The 14,730-nt window shown below is 46.7% G+C and overlaps 1 protein-coding gene across 7 annotated transcripts in view; it reads left to right on the top strand.

Annotated features, from left to right (window-relative positions):
- SH3KBP1 (SH3 domain containing kinase binding protein 1) overlaps positions 1 to 13,131 on the top strand; it is a gene marked incomplete at its 5' end in the record, with an annotated part of 295,684 nt that extends 282,553 nt beyond the window's left edge. For 4 of the 7 annotated variants that reach the window (XM_082681424.1, XM_082681423.1, XM_082681421.1 and 1 more), the window contains 4 exons: positions 3,283 to 3,411; positions 7,615 to 7,883; positions 10,896 to 10,959; positions 12,102 to 13,131. In XM_082681424.1, the coding sequence (XP_082537550.1) occupies positions 3,283 to 3,411; positions 7,615 to 7,883; positions 10,896 to 10,959; positions 12,102 to 12,143 (504 nt within the window). In that variant the 3' untranslated portion in view covers positions 12,144 to 13,131. The remainder of the gene's footprint in view (positions 1 to 3,282; positions 3,412 to 7,614; positions 7,884 to 10,895; positions 10,960 to 12,101) is intronic. The other 3 variants (XM_082681426.1, XM_082681425.1, XM_082681427.1) reach the window with 1 other exon arrangement.
- Between the last annotated feature and the right edge of the window lie 1,599 nt (positions 13,132 to 14,730).

Here is a 14,730-nt window from a genome sequence, read left to right as displayed (position 1 = left end):
TGTTCTCTGTGTATCTGCCAGCGAGGTGGGGAACCCCTAGTCCCACTTTCCTTCTCTCTCCTTCCAGACGGATTCTTGTTTGAACCCAAAATGAAATTGGTAAGAACAAAATGGCACGTTTTCTGGTGGGAAAGGAGAGCAAGGCTGGTTTGGTCTGTGAACAAAAGAGAACTTTACTTAAAAAAAAAAAAAAAGCAAAAGAAAGGGATCTGCCGCTCTACAGCACTTGGCAGTGGCCCAGGCTTTTTCTCCCAAAGCCCCGTCCTTGGCATTCCTCCACGGAACCCCGCACAGACCTTTAGGAGATGGGTTTTAAACATACGAGGCACCTGGTCGTGCAGGAGACAACAGTCAGAACGCTCCGGATAACCCATGGAAGTTTTTGTTTGGGTCATTTTGAACAACTTTGTTTCTTATTAGAAAACCTGTAACACATTTATTGTACCACATTTGAAGCAAGAAATGCATAAAAAAGCAAGTAATAGAAGTAAGTAATCCTGCTCCCCCAAGCTAAGAACTGTTAACCTCTTGCTGTATATCTTTTATTTCTTCAAAAATGGGATCACACAGAACACGTGGCTTTAGAAGTTGCATTTCCCCCTTACACTGTACACCTTTCCCCTGTCATTACACATCCTTCCGTCACGTCACAGTGAATGGCTGCCTGGAGTTCTAGCCTGGGAATATATGAGCGTTTATCTAGCCAGTGCGCCGTCACTGGACATCTATGTTGTTTCCATTCATCATAAACACTGAAGTGAATGTCATTGTAGAAAAATCTTGGTGCTTCTGCAAGCAGTGTATGTGTGTGTGTATATCTCTGTCTGTCTATCTATTTATCTCTATATATCAGATTGCCTTGTCCTTGCTGGGAATGCAGGACTAAGGCCTTTGGACCTTCACCCAGATGCCAGGGAATTAACCTTTTTCAGGTTTCCCAGGACACTTTTTACTAACTCTACCTAAGGGGTCATCATTTAGAAGAAAAAGAATGCCACTTCCTTTGAACGTCTTCTCTCATATCCACTGGGTCTGGAAGTGTGGTTTGAGTCATCCTATTTTTCCTCTTTGTAGGAAACATATCTGTGTATTACCATCTTTGGGGGAGAAAGACTTGAAACAGTGGCTTACTTTTTCACTCTTATATAGAGTACTGTGTCAATACCACCTTCTTTCCCCTTTCCCTCTCACCTCTCCCCACCCTCATAAACACACAGCCTATTTAATTGCTTCTTAGTATCTCTGTATTTAAATTTTTAATCCTACCTCCCATATCTTCTCTATAAATCCTTCATCATTTTTGTTTCCCCTCCAAATCCTTCCTAACTTTTCAAGATCTAGAGGGCCTTGAGGCATCAGAATTAAATACAGAGAAATTTGAATTACCACCCCCCATCCCACCCTTGGTCCCTACATCCCATGTCTGAGAGTTTGTATATATTTGGGGGAGACCTGGTAAAGGCATCTCATCTTCTCTGCACTTTTAGATTACACATTGATTCATTCACTCATTCAACAAACACTGATGGGCATCTCCTATAGGCTAAGCTCTGTGCCAGGTACCAAGGCTGCAACTGGGAATAAGAGGTACATGGTTCTTGACCACAGGAAGCTTATGGCAATGGTGGCTCAAAGTTTGACATTTGATATGGAACAATTTTACTCGTGGACTTAAAACAGCAGGATACATTTGTGCTTTAAAGAAGTATAATTACTGTACTCGCTTCCCTTCATTCCTATCCATCCCCATATGGATATGTACATTGAATTCATGTTTACTCTTCTTCCTGTTAGCACCTGTAGGTTTTTCATAGCAAAATGGGATTGGTGGATGTGGACATATTCCTAAAAGGCCATTGGAGGGAATGATCGAGGAAATACATTAGTCATGACTCCCCATCCTGGGGCCTCTCAACCTAGTTTGAGCTGTTTATGTTTATCAGATTCAAAGAGCAAGCTTTGATTGGCAGCTCATGAATCATAGGTTATGTAGGAGGAAGCTGCCTTTGGAATAAAATCTCAAAATGAAAGGATACAGGCATTGTAAGGTAATTAAGCTTAGATTAAAAGAAAGCTTGGTTGGAGGCGGGTGTTATTCTAGGTAATTGGATTTTCAGATTAAATGAAGATTAACAAACAAGACCTTTTCATTTTAAAACATTGCTTTAAAATTCCCTACATGTATTGCTTAGTAAGTAAACAGAAGAAAACAACCAGTATTTGTAACTGGGATTTTTTTCTATAATGGTGCCAAGCAGTGATTCTAAATATGATTATTTTCCCACCACAGGGATAGAAGGCATAGAGGTAAGGCTGAATATGAACTCACCTAAAGATATCTCTGGAAGATTCTTCGTTTAAAAAGATTCCTTGCCACAGGAACTCTTATTTTCCTCTGCTTTGTCCTAAAATAGGGAAATTCTAGTACAGTAATCATTTTTGACCAAGTGATTCAAGTGAATTGGTTTACATTCATCCAGCTTTTGATCTTCACAGCGAGGCAGAAAGAGTAGGAGTGTTATCCCTATCTTTTACCAAGAGATGCTGCCATTCTGTAAGTACACCTTAGCAAAGATGGAATCCAAAATGGATAATGATTGTCCACAGCAATGAGGGCAGCGTTTTAGCCGCAGGCACCAAATTAGACGTGAGCTTGCTGTGCTGGCAGGCAGGGCTGTTCTCTGGGGCTGCAGAAACGCTGGTCACTGATCCGCAGGGGTAGTGATCCTTTGCCCCCGGAAATGGTTTCCTCTCAGACAAGTCCTTTTAGACACTTCACTATGCAATAGACCTGGTGGTTCTGGAAAAGGATCCGGAGGGAATGGAGGAGAGGCAGGTTAGAGGCAGCTTCCTCTCCACCTGTGTGTCCTTCCCCACTGGACTGTCAACCCTGTGAGAGCAGGGACCATGTCTGGCATGTCACTGTTAAGTTCAGTACCAAGCTGAGTGCTTGGCACACGGCAGCAAATGTTTACAAAAAAAGAGAGAGGCTCTGAGCAGGAAAAGATGGATGACAGATGCTCACATGGATGAAATGACCAACGGGCATCAGTGGAAAGATCCCATAGAAAGAAAGATCCCTGGTCTAGGAAATCTTAGTCTCAGTTCTGCCACTCTCTCTAGCACACAGATAATAGCACACTTTCTGCCCCATGGTTATAATGAGGAGACAAACAAAATAGAAGTGTCAGTGCTTTGAAAGGCACACTGCATTATGTTAACAAAAGCTATGTCAGCTAAGGTGTAATTCTGACAAGAGCATTTTCTTTTGGCTTTATCCAGTCTTCCCTTTCAAGCCCTGATATCTTTGACTCCCCAAGTCCTGAAGAAGATAAAGAAGAACACGTTTCGCTTGCACACAGAGGAGTGGACGCATCAAAGAAAACTTCAAAGACTGTTACCATATCCCAAGTGAGTGGCCAGCCATGGCGAGGGTGTCCTGACAGCACGGGATCCCTGCCTTTACGTGTATGCTCTGATGATGAGTTATAAACCAAACAAGGATAAACAGATGTCTTAGTCATGTGGGGCTGCTAAAACAAAGTGCCATAGATTGGGTGACTTATAAACAATAGAAATTTATTTCTCACATTTCTGGTGGCTGGACGCCCAAGACCAGGGTGCCAGCATGATCAGGTTCTGATGAGGGATCTCTTCAGGGTTGTAGACTTCTCATTGTGTCCTCACATGGAGGAAATAGAGTGAGAGAGCTCTCTGGGGTCCCTTTTAGAAGGGCACTAACCCCGTTCATGAGAGCTCCACCCTCATGACCTAATCACCTTCCAAAGGTTCTATCTCCCAATACCGTCACAGCGGGGGTTAGGATTTTCATATGAATTTTGGAAGGACACAAACATTCAGTCCGTTGCAACAGGCAACACAAGTTTTTGTCATTCTTTGGTGACAGTGACTTTGGTAATCAAAATCCCTAAGGAATGTGACAGTCTCCAAAACTGGGCAGAAACCCATGTTTTCTCTTGTGGTTTGATCTCCTCTTCATACCATCAACCATACACACACACACACACACACACACACACACACACACACACACAATGCCCTCGCACACCACCACCACCACCACCACCACCACCATCACCATCACAAGAACCAAAACAACTTTAAAAACCTAGAGGTGTCTAGAAATACTACATTAAATATATTAAATGCTGTGCCCTCTGCCCACAGATTGTGACTTTTATGTTCAAAACTGGTGGTGTCACAAATTATGGTTGGCAGTTCATGAATTTGAATAACTAATGGGATTTCTTAAAGAAAAGCTCATTTGGATTCGTTTATTAGGATAAATCTATAGTCATTTTAATGTTTAAAATGTTTAAAAACATTAATTTCATTGCACACCCAGGGGATGGTATAGCTCTTTTATTACTGACTTGTGAGGAACAAAGAACACATTGTTTAGCAACTGCATGTGGCTTCTGAAGGGTACCCTGTACAAGTTCTGTTCGTCCTATGATTGTGAAGTAAGATTTTAAAATTCCATTTTCTCATGCTAAGAGAACCCAATCAATTGGACTTATTTTCTGTAAACATTAGCAGCTGCCTTCTGTCTAAAAGCAGAAAATGGAAGTCATTTTTAAAGCACTCGAAGCACGAATTAACACAAAGAAATCAAAGGTGATGTGGAATTTTCTTCTGATAGATTTAAGAATTTATATGTATAGCTTTTCTTAAAAATCTGATATAGTCAGCAAAAATATGATCCTATAAAACAGATCGATTGTAATTATTCACAAAACTGAAGCAGTCTTCCTTTATAAAAGGCTTCCATTTACAGAAATTGGATTTAGATCCGTTTTTTCTGGTGACCATAGGAATGCCTATAGTTGCAGCCTCTCCGACGTCCCTAGGGTGTCTCTATAGTGACATCTACTGGTGGGCAGTGGCTCATCACGTTGCTGAGTTGCACTGTTCTATCCCATTAGCCTATTTCACTTGCCTGGAGTTGTCATGTCTTGTTTATTGCTTCTAGAAATTCCACCTGAACTAATTTGATCAGGGCATTTGGTGGCCTATACTCTGTGAGGGCTTATAACGAGTGCTTGTTAGCTGAAATGGGACGGGAGAGCGAGTCACGTAGGAAATGCAAAAAGAAGCATTGATTGAAAAAGTGCCTGGAAGTCAGTCAGTGTGAGCACATCGGTGGGCTGAGGGAGGTGCGTGATAATGCAAGGTGGGAAATGGGGAAAAGTATGAACCCAGGAATAGAAAAGAAGCGAAGGAAATCAGGTCAGGAGAGCACGAATCTTCAGACTCAGGCAGCCACGGTCACTGTACCAGGCCTGAGGGTCCAGCTGATGGGGAGGGAATTGAATCTCAGTTCTGCTGCTTATGAGTTGTGAGACTTGGGGAATTTCTCAGCCACATCCCTAAGCCTCAGTTTCCTGCTCCGTCAAGCTGTGTGCCAACTAATCCTCATTTCAGTTGTCCAGCCCGCGTCCGGCATATAACCAGAGCTCCGTAAATGTCAGTCCCTCGCCCCTCTGACTATGACTCCTGCTAACAATAAGCACAGGATGGTGGATCGCTCTCCCTGGCAGCAGAAAGTGATTTTCCTCAATGATAAGTTGGCAGAGAAAAGGCGAGCAGCAAGGCTGGGAATGATGGCCCATCTGCTTCTGGCTGACTCTGCCCAGTTTCTCCCTGTAGCACAGCCTGAATCCAGACTCTGCCTCCTCACTGTGCCAACCCAGCCTCGTCTTGGCTCCCGGCCTGGGCGCCGGCAGCCTCAGCTCCCTCCCCTCCCCCGCTTCACCCCCCAATGTCCCGTCTACTACCTGCCCCCATCCGCCACACCCCACCTGTGATCTCACCTTCCCTTGCAGCTGCCGCCTCCCCTAGGCCTGCTTTGTGCCCCTGTTCCCCCGACCCATGACCGTTGTGTTCCCTGTGCCCTCCAGGCCCCCTCAGGGCACTTCTCCATCAGGCCTCCCCTGCCTGCCTCCTCCGTCTTCAGCCTTGGCTCTTACCCTCAAGACACCTCCCAGCTCAGGGTCTCCCCCATCTTTGAAAGCAAACAAAACCCTTCCTTGATCCTGCCTCCTCCTGAGGCTTCTCCACGAACACCCTCTCCCTTTCTCCCATCTTCTTTCCTCAGCCGAGTGTTTGGAAAGAGAGTTCTAAACTTGCAGGCCACGCCCCTCATGTCCCATGCAGGCGCTCACCTGCCTTGATCAGATTTCAGTCTCCCTTGGCTCCACCAAATGGGCTCCCCCCTAATTCTCATCTCAGCATCCTCTGGAAACTCCTCCAGGAGACTTCCATGACCCAGGCCCCCTCCTGGTCTGGCTCCATCCCCTCTCAGCACTTTGTCCCAGTCCCCAAGGGCTCTCCCCTCTCCCTCCACCTCTTCAACTTGGGGCGTCCGCAGGGTCCGTCATTGTGCCTCTTCTCGTTCTTCGTCATCCACCCCCATGGCTTGCACTGCCTCTGGTGATTTCTCTGGCCCAGCTCACTTTTTCAGTCATCGGCTCTACCCATTGGCCTTCCCCCTTGGCCATCCCTCAGGCTCCTAAAATTCCGTGTGTCCAAAACTGAGATCACTCTTTGGGCCTTCAGTCTGTTCTTCCTCCCATGAAAGGGTCAACCCTAACGCCTCCTTCCTCCATCCCCACCCATGGCCCTTGATCCGTACTTCCTCCTCGCCCACTACGGCCTGTCCAGGACCACATCCTCCTGGCCTTGGGGTGCCTGCTCTGGGAGGGCAGGGACTGCGTCTCTTGGTTGGATGAGCCTGCCATTGCCGCATCTTTCAAAGCTGTCTTCTCTCTATCCTCTTGGCCGCCGCCTGAGTCAAACCCTCAACCATTTTTAGCTTTCACCGTATGAGTCTCCTAGCAATTGTCTAGACCTCCAGACCCACCAGACCTTCAGCCCTTCTGCAGCCACAGTGATCTTGAGCTCAGCAGGCGATCTTTTTAACCCTTTCCGCAAGCCCCCTGTGTGCGCCCTACCTCTCTCTTGCCCCCCTGACATTCTGGCTTCCCGTGAATGCAGTTCACTCTCGGGTCTCCAGGCCTCTGCTAGCACGCTCCCTCCTCTAGAACTTCCCCTGCCCCCCCCCGCCCCCCACTTACTCTTCTCTGACCTCCTCCTCCAGGATGAGGCTGTCGGCTCCTGCCTGATGCCCTCCCTCTGGGATGCTTGGTCCCTTGTGTATATTCTGTATATATATTCTGTATATACTTCTGCGCTGTGTGCCTCCCACCCTGCGTGCACGCTCCCCCCTCATCTACAGTGTGTTGGTTGGTCTGTCTGTCTGCACCTCACTGGGTTCTAAGCTCCTTGAGGGCCAAGAAAATGTTTTGCTCACTTCAGGGTTTGCAGAGCCTAGCGGGTACATGGGCCTCTGGATGTGTACATTAAACCAGTCAGGAACTACCTGTTCAGAAAGGTGGTCAAATTTAAAGTTCATAAGGGGATGCCTGCACCAAGTAGGCCCTGGGGGCTTGTGGATGAAGGAATGAGTGAGTGAGTGGAGTATACGGAGGGCTGCGGGGACGGGGATGTAGATAGCGGGTTTTAGTAAACAGGACGGGGAGGTGCAGCACACGAATCCCTAGCCTGAATCCTCTCTGTCCTCACTCATCACAGGTGTCCGACAACAAAGCCTCGCTGCCGCCCAAGCCGGGGACCATGGCTGCGGGCAGTGGCGGGCCGGCCCCTCTGTCCTCAGCAGCATCCTCTCCCCTGTCGTCCTCTCTGGGAGCAGTTGGACACAGAGCCAACTCCCCGTCTCTGTTCGGCGCGGAAGGAAAACCAAAGATGGAGCCTCCAGCCAGCAGCCAGGCGGCCGTGGAGGAGCTGAGGACACAGGTCCGGGAGCTGAGGGGCATCGTCGAGACCATGAAGGACCAGCAGAAGTGAGTGTCTGCGGCCCCTTCTGTAACTGCCTCCGGGGGTTGCTTTCCACCGGCTCAGGGCCTGGTTCTGCCACCTTGGGGCCCAGCCTGTCCCTGAGGGTGGGCCGCCTCCCTGGGGATGGTGGCAGCAGGGCTGGGAGTGGGGGTGTGAACCCGAGGAGCTTCACTGAGCTCAGCTCCACTTGTAAACTGGGCCAGCTGCACACGGGCTGGCGCCGGGGCATAGGGGGAGGAGTCAGCTACAAGGGACGTGCTCAGCAGGCTGCGAAAAAGAAAGATCTTCAAATCCCCAGAAGACACCACGGCAGTGGTGCATACACCACTTCTTAATAATCCCAACAGCCAGCTTTTCTTCTAGCACCAGAAAAATGGCAATTCCTTCAGTTAGCTGCCCCATGAAGGAATTGGCTTGCGTTTAGGGGTACAATGTATGCAAAAGATGCAGGAACTCTTTAAACCTGAGGCTTGACACTCATCAAGATGTTCTCACCAGGAGACTCGAGTGGCCTCTGTGCATGCCTGCACATACGCACTCCGCATCTCTGATCCTCAGGGGGCGCTTAGATGGGGAGAGGGACCTGCAAGCCAAAATAAATATCACACGCATATCACCCAGGATGCTGTGTGCAGTTAAAAAATAATGGTAAAAGGATTAGAAGTCAGGAGGCACTTATCTGAATAAACGGAGGCGCAGAGAGTTTAGGGATCCGTTGGCTCTTTCTGGAGGGAACGGGGGAGGCATCTCGAGGTGTTTCCTGAGTAGGATTTCGAAAGCCGACCTAGCATTGCCAAGAGCAGAGCACCCCAGCAGAGGGCACAGCACGGGCAGGTTCACAGGCGCATGGAGCGGCCCGGCAGGTCAGTGCACTCCTGGTGCCTGGCCGCCCGGATCGGGAGGAGCCCGGGGCAGTGGCGGGCAATGGGGCCACAGACCGCAGTCACACCTTCGGGAGGATGCCTGCAGCTGGAGGGCCCTGAAGTGTTTTGTGTACTTTGGGGAATAATTGGGTTAAACAAAGTTACTTTCTTCTCCGAAGGACTGCTCAGAGCCTTCACTGTGCATGGGAAGATGGAGGATAACGTGTGTAGTGTTTCCCAAACGTACTTAATCACGGAGTCCATTTTTTCCCTAGAACATTCTAGGACAAGGCTTCCATGGAACTCACTTTGAGTACTATGGCTCTATTCGCTTCTGTTCCACTCAGGCTGGAGGTGTCATATGAATTGGGGGCCTCTTGGACTCACCCCCTGCCTGGAAGGGGCTCATCAGATAAATATGCAGAACCACAGGATGGGACTAGAGCGGGTCTTGAGGGGCCAGCCAGGCTGCCCCTAACTCTTCCAAGTCCCCAACTCGTATCTGACCTGGCACAGTATAGCTTTGCATACCCAAAGGCCCCATCCGTGTCCAGGCGACAGGTGTCCCCTGCCTGGACAGTGACCCGACAGCACCAGTACATCCCAGAGCACTGGTTCTCAGCCTTCTGAACAAGACGGGTCAGACACTCCTGGATCCAGGGCTTCGTCCCTTGGGGCCCTCGCTCTGAAAAGTGCCCGGAACTTTTCTGAAATGGCCTGTGCCTGAGTCTGGAGTGCAGAATCGCCAGTGCCTTGGGGCCACTCCACCCCTTTGTTCCTCTCTCCACTGTGAACCCGGGCATGGATGGCTGCACTTGTCCTTCCCCAGCCAACATCTTCTTGAATCAGACATCACAGTGGCCCCTCTCCAAGGCCTGCCCTTCACAGCCTTCCTCAGCTTGGCCCTCACGCCCAGGAGCACTGGGTCCCCCCCCAGTCTTCCACCTTAGCTCTTGACGTCACTTTCCTTTCAGCCTTTGGCTCAAGTCTGTGCTGATTCCCGTCATCCCCAAACATGCAGTTCTCACCTCCCTGCTTCTGTCCTGGCTCTTCTCCATCAACTCCCCCATCTTCCTCCCTCCTCGTAGACGTACCCTTTTTTACTAGTTCAAGACTTAGCGACTATCTTCGCACCTCCCTCCCCAGCTAACTCCCCAACCTGGACTGCTGGAGCATAGCGTGTGCTTGAATAAATGCAGGAACGCAGCACAGGTGGTTAATATCAGAGAACCCAACGTGTTGACAGCAGTGCTGGGACACTGACCCAAGTGCAGGGACCATCGTGGTGCTCATCTGAAGTGAGCAAATGCTACATAACATCGACCTTGTTTCTTGTGCTGGTTCTGCGGTGTTTGTGTTTTGATTTTCCAGTCCAGTTTATAAAAACGTGTGCGTAAAATGGAGTGTCTGATACCCTAAAATGGAGTACAGCTCTCTGACCAGAGTTAGGATGGTTGCAGTGTCCTAAGTGTAGAGCCTGAGTTTGCAAGATGATTAGTTTTGTTCTACTTCACTGTTTACTGTTGGGAAGGGCACTGGGCTGTGTGTTCTAACTCGTGTCTACTTTCTCTATGACATGATTACCATATCGTTAGTTCAGTTCTTTTACCTCCAAGTTTTCGGGTGTTACTATTTGCACGATTTTGTGAGAATCTCTGAAAACGTACCAGTAACCTTTCAGTAATGTAAAACTCTGTGAAAATAAAAGAAATATATATGGAGTGGTAAAAATGTCTGCAATGAATATTATTATGTAAGTCCATGTAAAGACCAGTGATTCTATAATAAAGGACTAGTTAGAGGGAAGATGACCGAATATGAGCCTGGATACCTGGAGTGTCGTCATTGGGCAAGTCAGGCCACCTCTCTGGGCCTCAGTTTCCCCATCTTCTTTTAGGAGAAACTTGCACTAAGGGATTTCAAAGGTCATTTCAGACCTACTATTTGATGGCTACATATTTGGGGAGCCCAGAAATAAAGGCCTTTCCATCTGCAACAGGCTTTAAGCAATAGCCGTGCAAAGAAAATATAATGTAATGTTCTGTCCACACTTTCTTTGTAAAAGGATCAGATGGATTTTGTAATGATAAGAGACTTCATATCTCTTGTCGGGGAAGTCTGGGCTTTTGTTTAACTTTGTCATTTGCTTTCCAGACGAGAGATTAAGCAGTTACTGTCAGAGTTGGATGAAGAGAAGAAAATCCGGCTTCGGTTGCAGGTGGGTCCCTTGGGGTCCTGTTGCCCCGTGAGAGGCTCATTTGGGGGTGGGAGCAGAGTCCGGGCTTTATTTTGAAAATAATTGAGGGAGGAGATATGGGGCTATATGTATATGTATAGCTGACTCACTTTGTTTTAAAGCAGAAACTAACACATCATTGTAAAGCAATTATACTCCAATAAAGATGTTAAAAAAAAAGAAAAGAAATGATAGTTACTTCTCTACCAATTTCGATGCGCTTCCTGTGAGAATTTTCTTAGAACTATATAGCCCCCCTTCACATCCTCTCCTGGGATCCAGGAAGTCTTGGGGAAGGGAGGCATTAGCAAACGTGCCCCAAGTTGGGTTTCTCATTTGGAATTTATCTGAAACATCTCCTCTGTGAAAAGTTCCCCTCAGTTTTCAGAGGCCTCATTGTCGTAACTGCCAGAGGGCATATGGTGCCAGGGAGACCCCATTGGCGCTTCTGTCATGCCGCTATTGGGACCCCAAGGACCACAGCCGGCCACACTTGGCACTTGCTCCTTATCTCTTTACTTCTCCCTGACAGCCGTGTCAGTCCTGCAGGGCATCAGAGCTGTGTCACCCTCTCTTTAGCCTCCCTCTGATCTAACTCAGCCTTTACCAAAGGGTAGAGAGTGTATAGGAGTTGGGAATGGTAGGCTTTCAGCTCTCATGCAGTTGGTGCCCTTGGTGGTGACTGGGATCCATGGTGCTTAAAGGATAGGTAACTGCTTGTCATCACTTTGCGGGTGCTGATAGACACCCCCTTGGGCCCAACCACAGCTGCCTTCCAGACCTGCCAAGTGGTCAGTGTGTCAGGACACGCTGCTCCACCCTCTGGCCAAGGAACTGAAATTACTGTTGTATCATTGCTTTTGACAAATTTTGGATACTGGTAGCCTGGGAATTCAAACATCCCCCCTTTCCTAGCACTTCGAGTTGGTGTGCCTGTTCTTTAGGTTTATGTCAATTTCTGGCATCATGATCAACTCTTCATTCAGATGTCATTTCACCCATTTCCCCTTTCAAATTGTCAGGTTGATTATTTGCTCTCAATCAACCAGGTTGCTTATCTTTCAGCTTTTATCCAACCAGCCAATTCATTGTGATTTTGTTCGGCTCTTGTTTTTCCTTTATAGATGGAAGTTAATGACATAAAGAAAGCTCTTCAATCAAAATGAATACTTGATAAATGAAATGTCGCATTATTCATCCCAAGTCCAAGACTCAAATTTTCCGCCCCAGCCAAAATAACCTTGTGCCAAAAGATGAAAAATTGCCTCAACATGTCCCTGTTTGAAAGATCAGCACAAAAGTCTTGATAGCACAACACAAATTCCATCCAAGAGGAGACTCTTCCCCATGGTATAGTCCTGGGTCTGGCACTGGTTGTGACTTAAACAGAGAAAATTGTGCTAAAGGCTTTTTTACTATGAGATCTCACGTGAAACGAAAACTCAGGCAGTTTAGTCCATAGTGGTACTATTTTGATGATATTTTCCATTAATAAAATGTAATTTTAGAGTCTTCGTTTACAAGCTTTATAATTTTATGATTTTTTTAATCGTGTTTTGCCACAGATTCCCCCAGTGTTTGTATCACACATAGTCCAGAGCGAGCATCCCATTCTTTTGCTTTAGGCGGAAAGCTGCCTCGCTCTGTGTCCCCCTCAAGGAGTCTATTACATATGCAATTTTAGGTCCAACCTGTCCCTCCTCCTGCCAGCAAACCCCACCACCCTAAGATAAATTTTAGCTTATATATGATGGTATATTTACAAAAAGAGAAAGAGAAAATCTGGTATTTGCAATGATCTGTGCCTTCTTTTTACCACCCTCTTGATTGGAGCTTTTGTGATGCAGCTACCATGATTTAAAAAACACACACACGCATTTATTTTTTTTAGTCACTTATCAAAGTCTACTAGAGGCCACTGTCTTCAAAGCTTCTCTCGCCTAACCAAAGGTCCTAAGAGGAGACAGCTGTGAAGTTGGGCGTGCTCTTTGGTACCAACTGTGACTTTTAAGTTCTCCTAGTTTTAGGTTGTTCATGAACTAGAAATGTCACCCCTGCTTGATTTTTCATCAGCCAAGTTAAACCCCTGCTTCCTGTCCTTTGCACCTTTTGAGTGAACGGAATATGCATTATTAAAGCAAAAATAAATAAAAGTAAAATGCAAATGAAAACAAAGGTGGGGGGGAGTTGTATTATTTCCTGCACTAGGCTATCCACGTGTGCTGTTGTTGAAGGTGTACTCACATGATCTCATTTGCCTTGCTCTCTTGTAACCCCTTCCTCAGGTCCAAGAGAAAGGGGGGAGGCGCTTGTTGAAGTGTAGCCATTGGATCTCTCTTGCATTCGTGGAATTGCTTTTTCCGACCCGAGGAAACTGGTGTTTGCTTGTCCGCTGTATCTTTGTAGCCAATGAAGAGTTCAGCTTTAGACTAATGTAACTGTTTTCTCATCCTTAGCAGAAAATAAGGGGAGCATACTGTATTGCAAGATAGTTTGGGGATTGGGGGGTCGGGGGGATGGTCCCTTCATGGCCCCTGAAGGTGTTTTATGTGTTTCTAAAAAGCTGCTTTGTCCATTCCCTGAGTTTTAGAGCGAAACTACTAAATATGAGTAGATTTGTACAACCACAAAGAATGAGAATTGATAACACTGAAGGAGTGATGCAAAAAAAAAAATCATCACACGTTCTTGATCGTCGAAAGTATTACAAATGAATGTCTCTGCCTCTCTCCCTTCCGCTGCCTTCCTCTTACCTACTTGTTCAACCTTGTTGCCGGAGGCTGCTATTTCCCTCCGAGTATTTCCAGAGCCCTGGACATCCTGGTCCTCCAGGTACGGTTCCAGGATGATGGCAAATTTAAGGGAAGGGAGTGTGTAAAGAAAGAAGCCTCACACCCTTCACTCTCATATCTGGACATACTGCCTTTCCAGCAGCCTTGCCCTCAGTTTGCTTGGGGCCAGGAGCGCCAAGTTTCCAAGGGCAACATAAAACATTCCTATACCCCTTGACTGTTCTAGGCATTTCTACGTTAAACTTGAAGGCTTTAGAGATTTCCCACCACCAAATATAAGAATGAGGATTGGATTCTTTGACATTTGGATTTCTCATTCACTCATCATGAAAATCCCTAACGGTATAGTTTTATATAATGTGTATACAGAGAAAGATTGTGAATAAATTAAATTGAGAGGTTGGAGTGCCCTCGTGGGGTACTGGCGACCTGAAAAATAGAGCCATTGGCTTTCTTTGTATCAGGAGAGAGAGGAGCAATTCTAGAAGGAGAAGTTGGCGTATCCAGCTTCATTACTGCCCTGTGGGCTAGCCAGCAAGAGGACTCTACAGTCATGGAACTGGATGAGCCACTGCCCGAACAGCCACCATCTTCACTCTTTACAAAATGGGCCTGTGAAGAATATTGAACAGCTTGCAAGTATCACTTTTGAAAAAATTCTTTTGCTTTCAGCATGGACTCGACCAGCATCTGTGGAGATTATTTTTTTGCTTCATTTTCTAAAGTTGTATTTAGAAAAGTCTTAAGTATTGTGCTTTGTAAAGAAGATGATTAAAATGAAGTTTTGTGGAAATATTTTTGTCCAAAGTTGTCATGGTCCAAGAGGAATGATATCTTGGAAGTAAAGTCATTTTCCTCCATTTTCCACAATTCGGTTACTCTCAGAGAAGTGTCTTAATGTCTTCAGAAGAAATGGAATATAGTGCCCCCCTTCCCATCTTTCCCAAGTGAAGAGAAATAA

Source organism: Grampus griseus (assembly GCF_964374135.1).
Source record: "Grampus griseus genome assembly, chromosome: X".
In the NCBI taxonomy this organism is placed as follows: Eukaryota; Metazoa; Chordata; class Mammalia; order Artiodactyla; family Delphinidae; genus Grampus; species Grampus griseus.
Note: the sequence above shows the minus strand (reverse complement) of the source record. Positions and strands in the feature narration are given on the sequence as shown.